The sequence below is a fragment of the Eretmochelys imbricata genome, chromosome 2, assembly GCF_965152235.1.
Source record: "Eretmochelys imbricata isolate rEreImb1 chromosome 2, rEreImb1.hap1, whole genome shotgun sequence".
Classification (NCBI taxonomy): Eukaryota; Metazoa; Chordata; order Testudines; family Cheloniidae; genus Eretmochelys; species Eretmochelys imbricata.
Genome location: NC_135573.1, coordinates 206371228 through 206387528, shown reverse-complemented (window position 1 = coordinate 206387528; position 16301 = coordinate 206371228). Strand labels below are relative to the sequence as shown.

At 42.3% G+C, this 16301-nt stretch overlaps 1 protein-coding gene across 1 annotated transcript in view; it reads right to left on the bottom strand.

Moving 5' to 3' along the window:
* HIBADH (3-hydroxyisobutyrate dehydrogenase) overlaps positions 1–16301 on the bottom strand; it is a 130637-nt gene that overhangs the window by 94336 nt on the left and 20000 nt on the right. The window contains exons 3-4 of the mRNA XM_077811345.1: positions 11333–11442; positions 3354–3475 (exon numbers count right to left, since the gene is read on the bottom strand). Coding sequence (XP_077667471.1) covers positions 3354–3475; positions 11333–11442 — 232 coding nt within the window. The remainder of the gene's footprint in view (positions 1–3353; positions 3476–11332; positions 11443–16301) is intronic.

The window sequence follows — 16301 nt, the reverse complement described above, 5'->3', positions numbered from 1 at the left end:
CTGTGAAAATAGTACATATAAATTCATATTCTCTCTCTCAAAATATATATACAAACAAACACACACACACACCATTCTCACTGACTGCCCAATTATTATTTTATCAACTACAATATACAGTACTATAGTAAATGAAACAATGAATTCACACTACTGGGGCTCTTTTGGGTAATGTTGATCGATAACGTGGCTCCTGAGGTCTGCGTATTACTGGGGTACAACATGCCAGTTTCTCACCAGCCAAGAAAGTGTGTAACTACTCCATGGAATTCTAGGTCTATCCTGAAGTAAGCCTTATAAGAGAGAGTACAAAATGCAAATAAACTGTCAAATTAATGTTGCAAACTGGAGGTCATATGTATTCATTTCATTTGGAACCACCAACTTCATATACTCAAGGCCAGCATTTTCTCCATGAGCTCTACAGCCCAAATGATTTCCAAAAAGATTATTCGGAACGTAAACATATGCTTTCACAAACAGACAAATATTAACTTCCATTAGGAAACAGCATAACCCTGGGCACAAGTGGAACCATCTGTCAATAACGCACTGTAAATATACAGGTACAAGGATGATTGTTCTTGTCCCTTGCCTGCCATCCCCAACCCCCACATCACTGCATTTCAAAACAACACAAGGCCTGTAGATTCTCGAGGAAGTACTGTACTTCTGCTGGTCATTAGACCAATATTAAATAATGTAATCAAGATATACAGTAATTCTTCCAAAAGATCCTTTTATGACTTACTGCTTAATGTTATGTTTTATTACTGAATTCTTTATCTTTTTAATTCTTCTAATGCGGCACTTAACATAGAACATACCCTGCAATTGTCCATTTTCATTTGGTTTAGTTCCAAGTTATATCTTGTACAGTTAATGTTATCTTTATCTACTAGAAAGCTAAATATTGATTTCCCTTCCCAAAAAAATGCTAAGTTGCTCATGATATTTTGTATTTTATTGGCATCACAAACTAAGTGAAAGAATTTTTATTCAGATAAAACTTTATCTGTTATTGCTTTAACCAGATCTCCATTTTATATTCCCAAGCAACAAAAAGCAGCCAATACAATAGTTTGGATGGAATGTTTTAAAATAAATGACCTCAGTGAGTTCTGGGTAGAAAGAGAACAGGGAACACTTTCAGAAGATAACCAATCCTAGCAGCCAAACAATTTGTGAAATTTTATTTGGAGTGGTGTCACAAAGGGAACCACATAAAAGGTCTCAATGCTGCCAAACAGATAAATATGACAGACTATGTTTCAGTGGTTCTCAATCTGCTTGCAGCCCAACCAGCGCACAGCTACGGCCCACGTGACATCCTCAGGGCCAGACAGGTAGTATATATATTGCGTGGATATGGCCCACATCACACAGAGAACTGCATATACGGCCCACAATGGTAAATAGGTTGAGAACCACTGCTATGTTTAGAAAAAAATTATGCAAAAAACAGAAAAAAAAAGTGATAGAGTGGGATATCTATTCCCAGGCTAACAATTCATCTAATTTTACAAATCAGAAACATATTTTGGCTGTGGAGTAAGAACCCTTCCTTCCACATCCTGTCAGCTGATATCTGAGTTTTTCCACCCTCTGTTCATAGAGGCAGAGAAAAATGTTGGCCCCCAAATTCCAGTTGCATGGCCAAATTCAGCCTCAGTTAGATCTTGAAGGGAATGAAGCTGCACAGAGTAGAAGCAGAATTTGGCCTTGCAGACTCTATCATCGTGATTATACACAAACTAGAAGAACCCAGTTTGAACTTCAGCTCCAAGGGCCAGTTTGCAAGACTGCCAGCTTGGAGAGGTGAGGGGGAGGAAAGGGGAGAAGGAACATCTTTTTACTTGTAAAATGAGAAAGTTTTATCTGAAGTCAGTAAAAGATAATAAATATGAAACCACACAATGCCATTTACGCAGTTATTTTTAGAGTAGAACTGCAATTAAACTCTGGATGGCCAAGAATGATTGTCCCAAATAGTTCAATAAAACTATCTGGTATTTTTTGTTTTAAATTTCAAGACTGCCTTTGCTATGTTGCAGGTTGTAAAAAATGTAGATTTAGGCTTTAATAATGATACGTTAGTGTGTTTTTTTTTTTAACATCTAATTTTACCCAAGAAAAGGGGAAAGACTTGCATATTTTTAAAAAGTATCTCCTGACAGAGGCAATACTAATGTCTAGGGTATCAGTCTCCAACTTCAAGAGTATACAAATATTACAGACACACATTCCAATCATTTTCAAACCAGAGAAAAGAGAAAGTTTGCTACATTTCACTGTAAGCCATTATGGGATATTGGGATTTAGTATGTTCTACATAAACATTTGAAAAATCATTTTTAAAAACTGTCCTGTCTTTTTATTTTTAAATCATTTGACTGACGCCCTAAACTTTAGGTTTCAGAGTAACAGCCGTGTTAGTCTGTATTCGTAAAAAGAAAAGGAGTACTTGTAGCACCTTAGAGACTAACCAATTTATTTGAGCATGAGCTTTCGTGAGCTACAGCTCACTTCATCGGATGCATCCGATGAAGTGAGCTGTAGCTCACGAAAGCTCATGCTCAAATAAATTGGTTAGTCTCTAAGGTGCCACAAGTACTCCTTTTCTTTTTCCTAAACTTTAGCTAACTTTTCCCAAACAGGAAGTTGGTGGCGGTTGTTTTTTTTTTGTTTTTTTTTTTAGGAGAGGTGTGTGCAGATAGTTTCCTAGGACGGCACTACTAGTAAGCAAACTTGGGACAAAAGAAACGACCATAGTGCTGAGAGAAGGCTCCATGAGTTCAGATCCAGCCTACAACCACTGCAGCAAAGCGTGCAGCTAAGGCTTTAGGTAAAGTCACAGGCAGCTTCTTGAAGGCCATCAGCCTTCCCTCCCTACTCTTGCAGGAGACTCTAATGCAGCTGGCTGCGGAAACACCGGAAATGTACCAGGCTGCAAGATCAGGCAGAAGCCTACAAGCCCAAGCTACCTTTCTCTGTTGCTGCAGCACTCCTTTCAGTCAAGAGAGCACAACAAGTAACATGCCCCACCCAGCCTTTAGAGAGGGCCAAACACCACACCCTGAAGCAACTGTGTGTGCCAATGCAGCCCAAGAGCATTAAAAATAATTAACAAAACCAAGAAAAATACATCTATACAAGTGGACAAATAAAGGATAGGAGGGGGAAAGAAAACATTAACAAAAAGGGGTAGCAACTGTGCCTGGATATAGCACAAAGAGTTGCTCATAGCAATAACGAGAAGGGGGTGGGGGGGAGGCAAGGGAGGAGGTAGGATGCACCCATAAAGAAATGTCTTCTACAACATACAGGATTATATATTTAGCAAAGAGACTTACCACCAGAAACAGGGGCATCCATGAAAACAGCTCCCATTTTTTCAACTGCTTTAGCTAATTCTTTTGAAACGGCAGGGTCAATAGTACTGGAGTCTATTAACAATGAACCTTTCTTCACTTTCCTAAAAAAAACACAATATCAATAAATAAAATATTTGTAGCTAAGTAGAAACTGCACATGACCATATCTCTGACTGCCGTCACTGGCTAGTAAAGCCAATGCACTCGATGCAAGAAAGTGGCCATGGATCCTTTTCAGATCACAGTCTTAAAATCCTAGTGTGAGTGAGACCTGCTAAGGTACCAACATATATACCTGTTCCTCTTGAACTTCATTATACGGGGTTGTGGGTTTGTTTGGTTGGTTTTGATAATCCAAAACCAGTCACTTAAAATGGACTAACAGATACATAAAACCCTTATGAGAATGAACAAAAAAGGGATGTTCTGCCTAAACCCCACTATAACACAAAGGATCAAAACGACTTGCATTGTTTAGGTACAAATTCTATCAAACAAGATTATATATAGTTCTATATGTGGCAGACTTAAAATATGTTTATGCAATGAATGGTAGAGTACTGTATATAGATGTAACACCCTTCAAACTTTTAAAGTTATATACACAATGGATCTTTCTTTCCATAAGCAATTTCTTTCATATAAAAGTATCTGATCAGAATTACCTATTCCTTTCAATGCAGCAACTTCCTTGTATTTACCACCAGAACTTGCTCTAAATAAAAGCTATAATTACAAATTGTAAATCCAGCAGATTGAAATGGGTAAGAGAAATGTGAAGCAACATGGAAAAAAGTTGTGGGGGTTGGTTCCCCCCCGCCCCCCGGGGGTCTGGTAAATGTATGTAGTATGGACAAGTTCATTTTTCATATTGCACCCTTGAAATGTATAAAGTAAAATGCAGATATCACACACAAAATATATGTCTTTAAATGGCAGCTGTCCATATTTGGGTCAAAAATCAAATTCAGACTGCTTCTTTGCCTTCTTCCTCCTGACCCCACCTGCAATTCTTGCTCAAAAGAGCCCAGAACACTCAGTTCACACAGCACATATTTCCAATTAAAAAAAGGTAATAATTTAAAGCTACATATTAGGCAATAAAAACCCATTCTATGATCATATGTTGTATCCAATTTCTAGTTAGAGTACAGTGCAAATACAGAAATAAAATTCAGTGTATCACTGTGTTTACATTGTTGCAAGTACACAAAATCATCTTGCTGTTTAACATAAAGGGTTAAATTTTGCTCTTGGATATACAGATACAAACATTTTTGACTTCTAGCCCATACTACAGCTCCAGACTCAAACATTACCCAACATATGACGTTCTTGTCCTATTTAACAGAAGGAACAGACTGGAGAGATTACTTCGGATACAGCCTAACAAAAGCCAATTCTGAAGATACCATTGGGTTACCTTCCTCCAGGTTCAGAACAAGCCCTCAAAAGGGGGACTGATGGAAGTCTGTGCAACCACACAGAATATATACCAGAGATTTTCAAACTGTGGGACACTGGTACACCCTCCACCCCCAGCTGACAACAGGAGCCCTGGCCAGCAGCCCCCGGAGGGAACACAACTAAAAATTGTAACTCAAAGGGGAGGGCTCAGCTCACGAAGTTTGAAAACCACTGATGTAGACCCACACCTCTTCTGGCAAATGGAAACTTCTGGAGTATGACTAGGATCATTCTTAAGTTCTTGGGGATCAATGCTTTCTTGGCAAGAGTGAAGAATCCTTAAAAATGGTCAAAATCCAACCTATCATCAAAAAATGACCACTCAGCACACAATCTGGCACTTACTGCTAGTTTCTAGCTTTCCTTTATTCGGTAAGGGAATTGAGAAGGCAGCAGGAGGGAAATTCCAGCAGCATTTAACTGCTTTCAGGATTCTAGGTTTCCTACAGCTTGAACTCACTGTCAGAGTACAGACCTACTGGCTGCCTTTGACACATGATTAAGTGCTACTGATCCACTCACGGAAGACTACCACTGTGGAGAGAGCCATGCCGGAAACTCATAAGGTTTCACCTGAACAGGTCCCAAAGCACGGGGGCACCTGCTCTTCTCCAAAGGTACTAATCTACAGATTCCTTCAGGGCCAAATTCTGTCCTTCCATTTTGCCAGGGATTAAGGCAAGGGAATGCAGGGAGGAAAGGGTCCCACTCCTCTGCTGAACACAGAGGGGAGCTCCCCCTCCTCTCTCTGGTTTGGATAAGGGGTGCATCCCCACAGTTTCTCCTCCTCCTTGCCTGGTGTAGTAAGATTTCTGTCCAATCTGCCCTAACCACACACCTGATCAATATCTATTAAGAGACTCTAAGGCTATGTCTGCACTTCCACTTGTCCCCAGGTACTTGTCCACGTACCGCTGTCACATGTACCCTGTACCCGCACTGAGTGTCCACACATGCTGTGCTTGGCCAGGGTATATACCCACATCCAGACATTCCTTTTGGTAAATGATGTTAGTCACTTCAGGATTTGTAACCCAGAGTCTTGTACATCATAGGAGACATTCTGGGAACCGCCTTGCTGTGTGTTGCTGGTACTGTATGGCACCTTCACACTTTTGGCAATGGCAGCTCCTTCTCACCTCTGCCAAACTGCATGGAAGGCATGGAGCAAGTATATGACAATGCGGTTCTGCGCCTGCTGGCAGGACAAATGTTTGTGCAGTGCAGTACCAGTTATTGGATGGAATGGGTCCAAAACTATTTGAAACACCAAAGATGGCTGACCAAGAAACTGCTTTATGGAGAACAACTAAATCATTCTTAAAGTTGTGTAAGGTTTTGGGTGGAAGGCTTCACACATTCCTTCTTCACAATGTTTTCTGAAACGGGAGCTCACAGTTCTTCACTGTTACGAATGAGTACACCCCTGGTTGCAAGTGGTGATTGTTTGGGGGTGAGGCAGGATGAGTCATAAAAGCACAGCTCAGTGTCAGATATCTTCAATGTTAATTTAGTTTGGTTTCTTCTGTCTGTATTGTTGCCCAAGTTATTAACAAAAGCGTAAAGACATTTCAGTTAACTTCTCTTCTATTTTCCATTCTGGTGCTTTGGACAGCAACAGTTATTTCACAGCTTAGTTCACAGTCATCAACCCTGCTTTTCTTAAAAAAAAAAGGCTAGGGGCAAGAGATGGAGAATGAATTGCATTTCTGTGGCCCCAGAGTTACAGAACTCTCAGTCACGTCCTGCGAGTCCCACTGACCCATCCCAAACGTGTGTGAAATATCCCATTGACCATACTCGGAAAGCAAGGTGAACACACAAGCGAAGTGAACGGAAATTTTTATTTAAAGAGATGCATGGAACACAGAACTACAACATTAACAGGCACTACAAATGAACAACAACAAAAAGATCAAATTCCCGAACATTACTGTCTGTGGCCCCATCTCCTTGTCCTTCCACTTCCCCTCACCCTCAGAAAGAGGGGGAAAACAGATGCAGAATATTATGCAAGGGGGCAAACAACGATGACTCCTAGGTGGAGTTTGGGGACTGAACGTCGGCTGGGATCCAGTCATTGGATCGTTCCGCTCCTGCATGCTCTGGGGGATTCCCCTGGCAAGGGGTTTCAGGTGCCAGTGGAGGATGTTGTGACAAGTGTCCAGCATGCTCTTCCCCATCACCAGGAGAGGACGGTGGGGTGGATCCACCACATCAGGAGCAGCCTGCTTGGCAGCTGGAGGAGGAGTGGGCAGAGGCGGTGGTGTCTGCTCCTGGGGAGAAGCAGTGGCCACAGAGGCAGGCAGGCCCTGAAAGTGTTCTGCCACCAGTTGTTCTAGCAGCTGTGCGAGTTCACAATCCAGTTCTCTCTGGGCATATTCCTGTTCACTGTGGTGTGACTCCAGATCCAGGAACCGGTTCATCAGTGCCTCATCCTGCCTAAAGGCCCAATTCTCCCTCACTCTAAAGAGCTCAAACAGCTCCTGCTCTGTCTTTCAATGCCAATGAGCAGGTCCTCCATGGCCCTTCTTCATCTGCTATCTCTGGGACACTGCTCCTGCCCTAACTCAGTGGAGTGGGTTGCATTATATTTTATTTCTTCTTTGAAGGAACCTAAGAAGCCCCCCATCCCCCATAATATAAATGTGCTGCCAAAGGTCACAATATTGCTACTTTTTAGCATCTCAGGGAATGCAACTGTTAGTGTCCTCCTTTCTCAGACTGCTTTTGCAGCCCATGAGAAAGGCGCCGATGGTAATAACAGGAATACCTGCAGTGCTATTATTAAAATGCTGTAATGTTTACAGTGCATGGAGGGGCTGGTTGGGATGGGGTTTAGTTCCTTTCCAGGGGTACTTCACCACTCATCTATTTGTTCTTTAAAGGCTGGACACCATTTGGAGAACATAGAACTTTTCAAGCTACCAAAATGAAAAAAAGGTGTACTTCCAGTGCTGTGGAGGGGCTCTAGCCACCTATGTCAGACAGATGTTTTTACTAATGACCACCTATCTATGTACTGCTGAGTGGAGGGGTTTGGTGAGCTATAAAGGTGGACCAAACATTTGCACTGTCCTTAAACCTGAAGAACCAGTCTGAATTTCAACTGCATGAAAAATTTGTTGAATTATGCTTATAAGACTGGGAGGTGATCTGAGAGGCAATTGGCCGTATTCCAAGCTAGTAGACAATTCCCAGGCACAAGAGGAACCAAGAATCACTAAGAACGTTCATCCACCCCCTAGCCAACCCTGAAGCACTAGAAAGTCCAGCCGCTGTGTCCAGCGAACAGCACTGAAAGGGGCAGAGCGTCACACTGCAAGTGTATTTTCTTCCCTGAACTTTCTGATTAACATTGCAAGCCTGTCACCTGTGCTAAAGGACACATCGTTGTGTTTGTGCAACTGCCCAAGAGGATCCTACATCCACTTCTGCTTCACCTGGCTCCTGCCGAGTGATTTAGCACAGGAGAGGTCAGATACCAGGGACTGGGAATGGTCATAAACAGCTGAAATGGTCATAAGGAGAATAGACCGTTCTGATACTCCTCGGACAACCAAAGCGTTCCTTCCCTTTCTGTTTCCAAATCTGACCAGGCCTGCACCAAGTCACCAACTACTCCCATTTCCCTTCTGCAGGCTCCCATTTGGAAAGGAAAAAGGAAAAGAAAGGGGGGGGAGTGGGGCAGAGGGGTGATTTGGGGTTTTTGATCAGCCGTGTCATACAACTGTTCTTCCTCCCCCCTACACACACACACACACACACACACGTTTCCCCCCCCAGTTCACACAGCCCAGGGACTATCACTGTTCACAGTGTTGACAGTCAAATGAAGAGACATAGGGACTGCTCGTTAATATTCTTTTGTTATGGCTTCTGCTAAGTGCATTACAGTGGTTCATGGGATTTCACTGAAATCACTGATTTACAGCTATGTCCTGCTTGGGGACCATGTTGAGGTAGAGCAGGGAGGTGGGGCAGCTTCAGGCATGTATCACCAAAGCAAGAGGGGATAGATTGTAACTTACCAGCTTCGGGTTCTGGTTCCTGCAGTGGGTCTCAGTCCTCCTCAGGCTCTTCAGGGGAAGGCTTCCTCACTCAGGTCTGCTGGGCAGAGGTACAGAATCACACGCTCCTCATCCTCCAGGTCACCCAGGGCTTCCTTGGCAGTCCCTGCTGTCTTCTTGCCCTGCCCCTCAGTCCCATCATATGAAGAGGCCGGCGAGTTTGAGAAGGTAGTCATGAATCACTTCAAGGTCTGTACTTGAATCTCTGGGGAGCACCCAATTCAGCTCATCGTAGCATAGGCACATGCTAGGTCCCCTCCTGGAATGATGGACTGAAACAATCACCCTCTGGGTACAGGAGCCTCAAGCGCTTCCAGAAATCCCAGCACTGGGACGGAGTTTGTTGAATGCCCGACTCCTCCAGCCTCTGTGAAATCTTCCAGTAGAGGTATATGTTCCTGCCACTTCAGTTGAAGTTGAGGAGGACAGTGTACTCCGACCACACCTTGATGAGCACACTGGTATGCTCCAGAGACCAGGTGGCAGCTCTTGGAACATGATCCATAATGGCCTTTGCTGATTAACAGAGCAGTTCAGCAGAAAACTGTCCTGAAGTGCTCAGCGCAGGATGCTACTAACGGTGGCAATGGGGGATAAGGGCTGGCAGGAAAGGGAATGGCCCTGGAGGACTATTGAGACTCGTGACCTGGTAATATGCCCCTTGCTCCTGTCCATACTGCACTGTAGAACATGTATGGGCCATGCCACAGCAGAGGCATGTACATACCCACATTCCTCATGCATGCTAGCTTTCTTGCTGTGCACTCTCCTTCAGGAACCTGCTTCAGCACTTCAAATGTAGACAATGGGGAAGGGGTTATGGCACAACAATGCACATGTAACCATGTACAGTTGCAAGGGTAGATGTAGCAGAGATATCCTATGGACTCTGATATCAATATTAGACAACCACTCTTCGTTCAACATATGTAGAGCAAAGATTTTCCATTCAAGTTAGAATGCCTGATAAAACTGAGGGCCTGGGTGAAAATAGCGGGTTCAAGCTCAAAACAAAAACAAGACTGAGGTACTGATCAGAAAAAGGAAGAACCTCAAGGAGCTGGCTAGAACTCACCACTTTCCCTTCCTGCCCTCACACACCAAGGGTTTCCCCCACCAATCATGATGATGCAGAACCTTGGAATCCTGCTAATCCTTGATGTTTTCATTGCAGCAATGGCCAGAAGTGCCTTTGGCTAGTCAAGAGACTCTGGATCTTCCTGCCAGACATAGAGCTAACTATGGTCACCTATAAGCAAACCACTACTGAATGAGACACTTTAGGGTCTTCCCCAGGTAGAATTAACTGAAGACCACCCAATAACTTCAGAGGGTTAGGCATGTAGCAGCCAAACTCCTGATTAAAACAGATCATACCAGTGCTCTGACCCCTACCAGCTATAACTACATCTGATTCATTTCAAGGCCCTGATCCATCTCTTTAAAGGCCTAAATGGATTAGGAAGCAACATCTCAGTGACTGGCTAGAGCTTTGTGTACCAACATGTTGGAGCATCCCTATTGAGCGTACCTGAATGGTGAACCCCTGATTTGTCCGCACATGAATTAGAGGTAGAGTTTTCCTAATGGAGTGCCATCTTGTTATGAACTGGAGTTTAGGCGAGCCAGAAGGACAGATGGAGCTGTGCTGATTTACAACAGCTGAGAATCTGGCTCCAAATCTTAACATCATCAAGGCACAGTATATCCAAAAGCAGAATTCAGTCTTTAGTTAGAAAAGATTAATATTAGACAGGTCAATGATTCTCACTTTTCAATAATCTAGCCATTCTTTTTCCACTCACAAGTCCTAGAGTTTCTTTATCAATTAGTCTTCCAAATAAGAGTCAATTGCAAGGATTTGTAAACTTGTTAAAAATTTAAAATAAAATTAAATCAATAAATAAAGTCTGTCCAGATATTCTATGGTAATGTTCTGCACTACCGTGAGCCAGCATGGCATCATCTCAGATCTAACTCTGAGATGGGATTTATTGACTCCAAAGGATTTAAAAAAAAAAAAAAAAAGATATGCTTGAGCAAGTGATTCATAGCCAATGGATATGGAAACACTGGAGAAGAACTATAAAACATCAATGTATCATATTCATAGGAATATGCACTTATTTTCAGAAAAAAACACCATGTTTAAATTGTGTCCCTCCTTTAAACTTCACAGATAAATCTTGTGCTAATAAAAGATAAAGTTATTTTAGCCAATAACATTTACCTAATATTTACTATTGAAAGAATCCTACAGTTAGTAAATCAATCAACAACCACCACCAAGCAGATAAAAACAATCGATCAGTTAATGCTGTGCCTGAAGTGCATTTTAGTTAAAACAATAGAAAAATCACTTGATAAAAGCAATATTGCCTTGATCATAAATGGAAATTAACTAGCAGAGCAAATTCTTACTTTAGAATTCCATTTGCTCCTGTGTAAACTTCTACGGCATTGAGGCTGGAGGGTAGCATAGTAATAATCCTGTCTGCTTTTTCTGCTACTTCTGCTGGGGAATCCATTACCTTAAAAAAAATAATAAAAATAATGTAACTGCTGTTGAAAGACAAAGAAAATATATCTTCTTTAACGACTTTTAAAGCACCACACTTAACAGCTAGACAAAAATGAAAACACAGGAAACAGACCACACCATTCGACAAGCTCTAGTGATAGAGGGAGAAAAATTTGATGAGGATACTGTCAGAGATTCCTCCAAATTCTCCATCCAGGGGTGTGATTATAATACTATCCATGGATCCTCCAAGACTGAGGGCTAACTAACGATCTACTGCAAGCACAAGGTCATCTATGCAAAATGCACCTCCACACACTGTCTCTGGGGTAGTCCCATAATACTAGAGAATTAGTCCCACATGGATGACTGCCCCGACTTCCCTTCTATAGATACTGGGAGGGACAGGAAAAGACCCCCCTTCCACAGATGTATTTAATTTTAGAGCAACACACTCTGGTTAGCTTTAACTAAAGCTACCAACGCTGCCAGCAGGAACATGTTGGCAGCATCATGTGTGTTCTGGCCGACCGCCAGGGAGGCTTCCAAAGGCCAAGGCCCTTTGAGCAAAAAGAGCAGTTAGTCCTGGAAAAGTTCTGACAGCAAAGCCATCCCAGCCAATCTTAAATTACTGCAATAGCAAAACTGATACACAAAGTGAAAAAAAAAAAAAAAAAAAGAGTGAAATCTTCAGACTTTTTGTTTCCACCTTGCCATAATCATACTGTCGCCTACAAATTAAGTCAGTTTATGAACAGGTAAAATGCAGCCAACCCTAAAAACATAGCCAACAACAATATATATTATTATAAATTAGTAACAGAGACCTATTAGAATGACTAGACCAGCCAGGGCAAGACTGTCGCAGGCAATATAATTCCTGAAGTGCCACAGAATTTAAGGCCAAAAGGGACCATCAGATCATGTAGTCTGACCTCCTCTATATCACAGGCCACTAAATTTCACCCCAATAGCTCTATATTGACCCCAGTGACTTTAGTACTCAAGAGATGAAGGCCTGGTCTATATTAGGAAATTAGGTCATACAACTATGCCACTGAGACCTAACCCATGGTTTCAACCGAGCTACTCCCTCTTGGGGAGGTGAATTCCCTACACTAACAGAAGAACCCCCCTCACTGGCACATGCAGCGTTTTCATGGAAGCGCTACAGCAGTGCTTCTGCAGCATTTTAAGTGTAAACTAGCCGTAAGCTGTTGTGTGCCAGAGGCAGAGGATAGGCCCCTGAAATGACAGGGAATTGACTAGTGAGATATGCTGAGATGACTAAGCGAACCATAACCCATGCTGCAGAGAAAAGTAAAAATTTCCCCAAGGACAAGCAACACACTAAATATCTTCTGCCTATTAAGGACAGCAAGCAAAGTAAAATAACTTGACCAGATGCGAGATTAAGAAAACAAATTTTTACTTTATAGAAAAATTAGAGTGCAAGAATAAGTTTTATCATTAAAATCAATTTTACGGCACTGATATGCATGATTGATATTATTGTTATGACCAATTACAATGCAAAATAAGTTAACACAAGTAGAGCTGCATTCATGTAGTCTAACCTCAAAATACAATTTGCTACATGAAAAAAAAAAAGTTTTACTGATGGAACTTAAGAGTTGGGTTTTAACAAAAGCAACATGAGAAAAATATCTGACATACCACACTTAAAACACAAGTCCAGACAACAATAAAAGACAAAACCACATAAAAGACGAAGAAAAAGACAAACTTCATTGCTACAATTTGAGTGATTGTATTTGAAACATTGCAGAAAATGTATAAAAAAAATCACAATTCAATACTGAATTCAAATAACAACTGCTAATAAAATTTTAAATGTATATAGAGAAAAGACATTTTAAAATAAGTCCTAAGAGACTTGTGCTTATTTTCAATACATTAACTCCCTTTTTCATAGGAGGAGGCTTCTTACATCACAAAGAAAGACTGGATGGAAATTCATCTTTGGAGAAGCGTTGCAAAATTAAAATCAGCCAAAGCCACCAAACCTAAAAATGAATAAGTTTTGGTGTCCAAGTGCAATAGTTTATTTGCTGACCACAACAATCTTGCATTACTTGACAAAGTTACAGCAACAATGAACAGAAAGGAGTTGTTGAAAAGAAAAAGAAACGGTATTCATTCCTTCTCTGAGCCCCATCTTCAAAAAATCAATCAAACCGAAGTGTTTCTGACAACTGTTTTTGTTTTTAAGTAAAAAGTTAACAGCTCAAATGTCCCTCACCAGAAACTTCCATACAGGTTTCAACATGTCCACCCTGCTAATTATCGAGCTGTTACAAAAAAATATTCTGAGACATGGCATCTTCAGGAGACAAATCACACACACACTGCGGGTGAAATCCTGGCCCCATCGAAGTCAATGGCAGAACTCCCATTGATTTCAGTGGGGGTAGAATTTCATCCATAACGTTTTTCCACACTTTCCAATAATATTTCTGTGTGCCTTCAAACTTCTTTAAAAGCTGAAGTTGTTATTTTGAAAGAGATACAACGGTAAAGATAAAATACTTTGTCTCTTTTCCTTCACATCCAATCATCTTCGTTTTTGAGTTAGTGAATGTATTAACATAAAGATTGTAAAACACAATTTTTAATCTGTTAGCCAGTCTGAGACCATTAGGGTTCCAATCCTGCTTACCTTACTCACATAGGTAGTTCTTTTGATCGTAGTATTCATGCTAAAGAATATCCTTGATAGTATGATTGTCTACTTCTGACTAAACTCTGAATCACAAAGCATAAATAAAAGATTCTGCTTTTTAGATCTTTTTTAAAAAAAAGATTTAATTAAGGCTTTCCGCATAACAAGGCACTGTTAATGTTAGGGGAAAAAAATAGTTTGGTTAAAAATGAAATATGGGTCTACGTTTATTTGACCCTAAACCGGTCCAACCATCCCTACTCAAATGGATATCTGAGTTTAAACAATAAGTAAACACATAAAAGGACATATAAATATTAATCTCTCATATACACAATGTATTTATGAAACTCTAATCCTCAATAGGGCCCATTACCTCTTATTTAGGATGGTTGGCTTTTTCCTTACTTTTAAACAGTGACCATGAGAGAGAAGTTGAAAAAGGAAAAATGGGACAGTTTGGGTAGCTGGGTTTACCCAAAAGAATGATTAACTTTTTTTCTTTTTGTTTTAAATACACAATACAGTATCTGCTGATCGGTAAGACACAGTTGCAGACAGCGAAAGGAGGCAGACAGATTCCAAAACACACAATTGACACTAGGTAGAATGAATGAAGCAATATCAGCAGAAGGGCTTACTGCTGGTTAGTATGTATGATGTGTTCCCTCCGTGCCCAATCCACAGATGGTGGGAGTCTGTCCTTTTTTAGTTCAAGCTGTAGAAACTCATGCTTTTAGTTCTGGGGGTCTCCAATTCAATCCCCAGTGCTGGTCAAGATGACAGCCATCACATAAGTGGGGGCTACACCAGAATTTTAATCTGGACTTGCACGCAGTTTCTTATTTGAAATAACTATTTCCAGCTTTCTGACAGGTAGGGTTGCCAACTGTTTAATCACACAAACCCAAATACCCTTGCCCTGCCCCTTGCTCCACCCCTTCCCAGGGACCCATCCCCCCTCCTTCCATCGCTTGCTCTCCCCCACCTTCACCAGGTTGGGGTGCAGGGCACAAGCCCTTGGAGGGAGTTTGAGTGCTAGAGGGGACTCAGGGCTGGGGTGCAGGAGGGGTGAGGGCTCCGTTCGGGAGGCACTTACTTCAGGTGGCTGTGCAGCAGGGCTAAGGAAGGTTCCCTGCCTGCCCTGGCTCCACGTCACTCCCAGAAGAGGCCGGCAAGTCTCTACAGCCCCTGGGGGGACAGGGGGCTCCATGCACTGCCCCCGCCCTGAGCACCGACTCCACAGCTCCCATTGGCCGGAGCCCACTGTACCACCCACTGGGAGCCGCCCAAGGTAAGTGGGGCCAGGGGGCTTCACGCGCCACTTCCAGAAGCAGCCAGCATGTCCCTGTGGCCCCTGGGGGGGCCGGGGGCTCCGCACGCTGCCCGCACCCGCAGGAGCTGCCCCCGTGGCTCCCATTGGCAGCACATCCTGGCCAATGGGTTCTGCAGAGTCAGGGCTGGAGGCGGGAGCAGCGCATGAAGACCCCCTACCTGCCCCCCAACAGCCACAGGGAGAGCCAAGTACCAGGGCAGACAGGGAACCTGCCTTAGCCCCGCTGCGCTGCTGGACTTTTAGTGGCCTAAAATCTCCTGGTTTGGCTTCAGTATCCTCAAAGAGATAGGGCCTGATTCCAGGAGACTCCTGGAGAAAGTGGGAGGGTTGGGAACCCTACTGATAGGGGTGGAAATGTCAGTTATTTATACTGATAGTACAGCTGAAGATTCAGCAACCTGTTTCCGTCCTTTTACAGACATTATAAAGTCACACTATCTACACTGTACTGGGTACATAAGTTAAAATCACTTCAGTTTAATAGTTTTGTTATACCAATAAAATAAAAACCAGCAGGATCTTATTAAAGGGAAAAAGGCAAAATACCACATTTATTGTGAATACAGAAAGAAACATAGTAAGCAGTTAGTTATAGCTATAACATTCCATTCAATCTCATATTTATTCACACATTCATTCATACAAACACACACACACACACACACACACACACACACAGGTTCTGCAAGGTTGTTATCATAGTTGCCAGCCTTAGAGTTGCTCATACCAAGCCACTGGCCAGGTGGCCTGGACATGAGGAGGGAGCAGGGCCTTGTCAGATGCTCATCTGATGCTCCTGGAAGTTGGTTTGCAGAATCAGACCGCAACGTTCTCACTTTTTAGAGTCTAT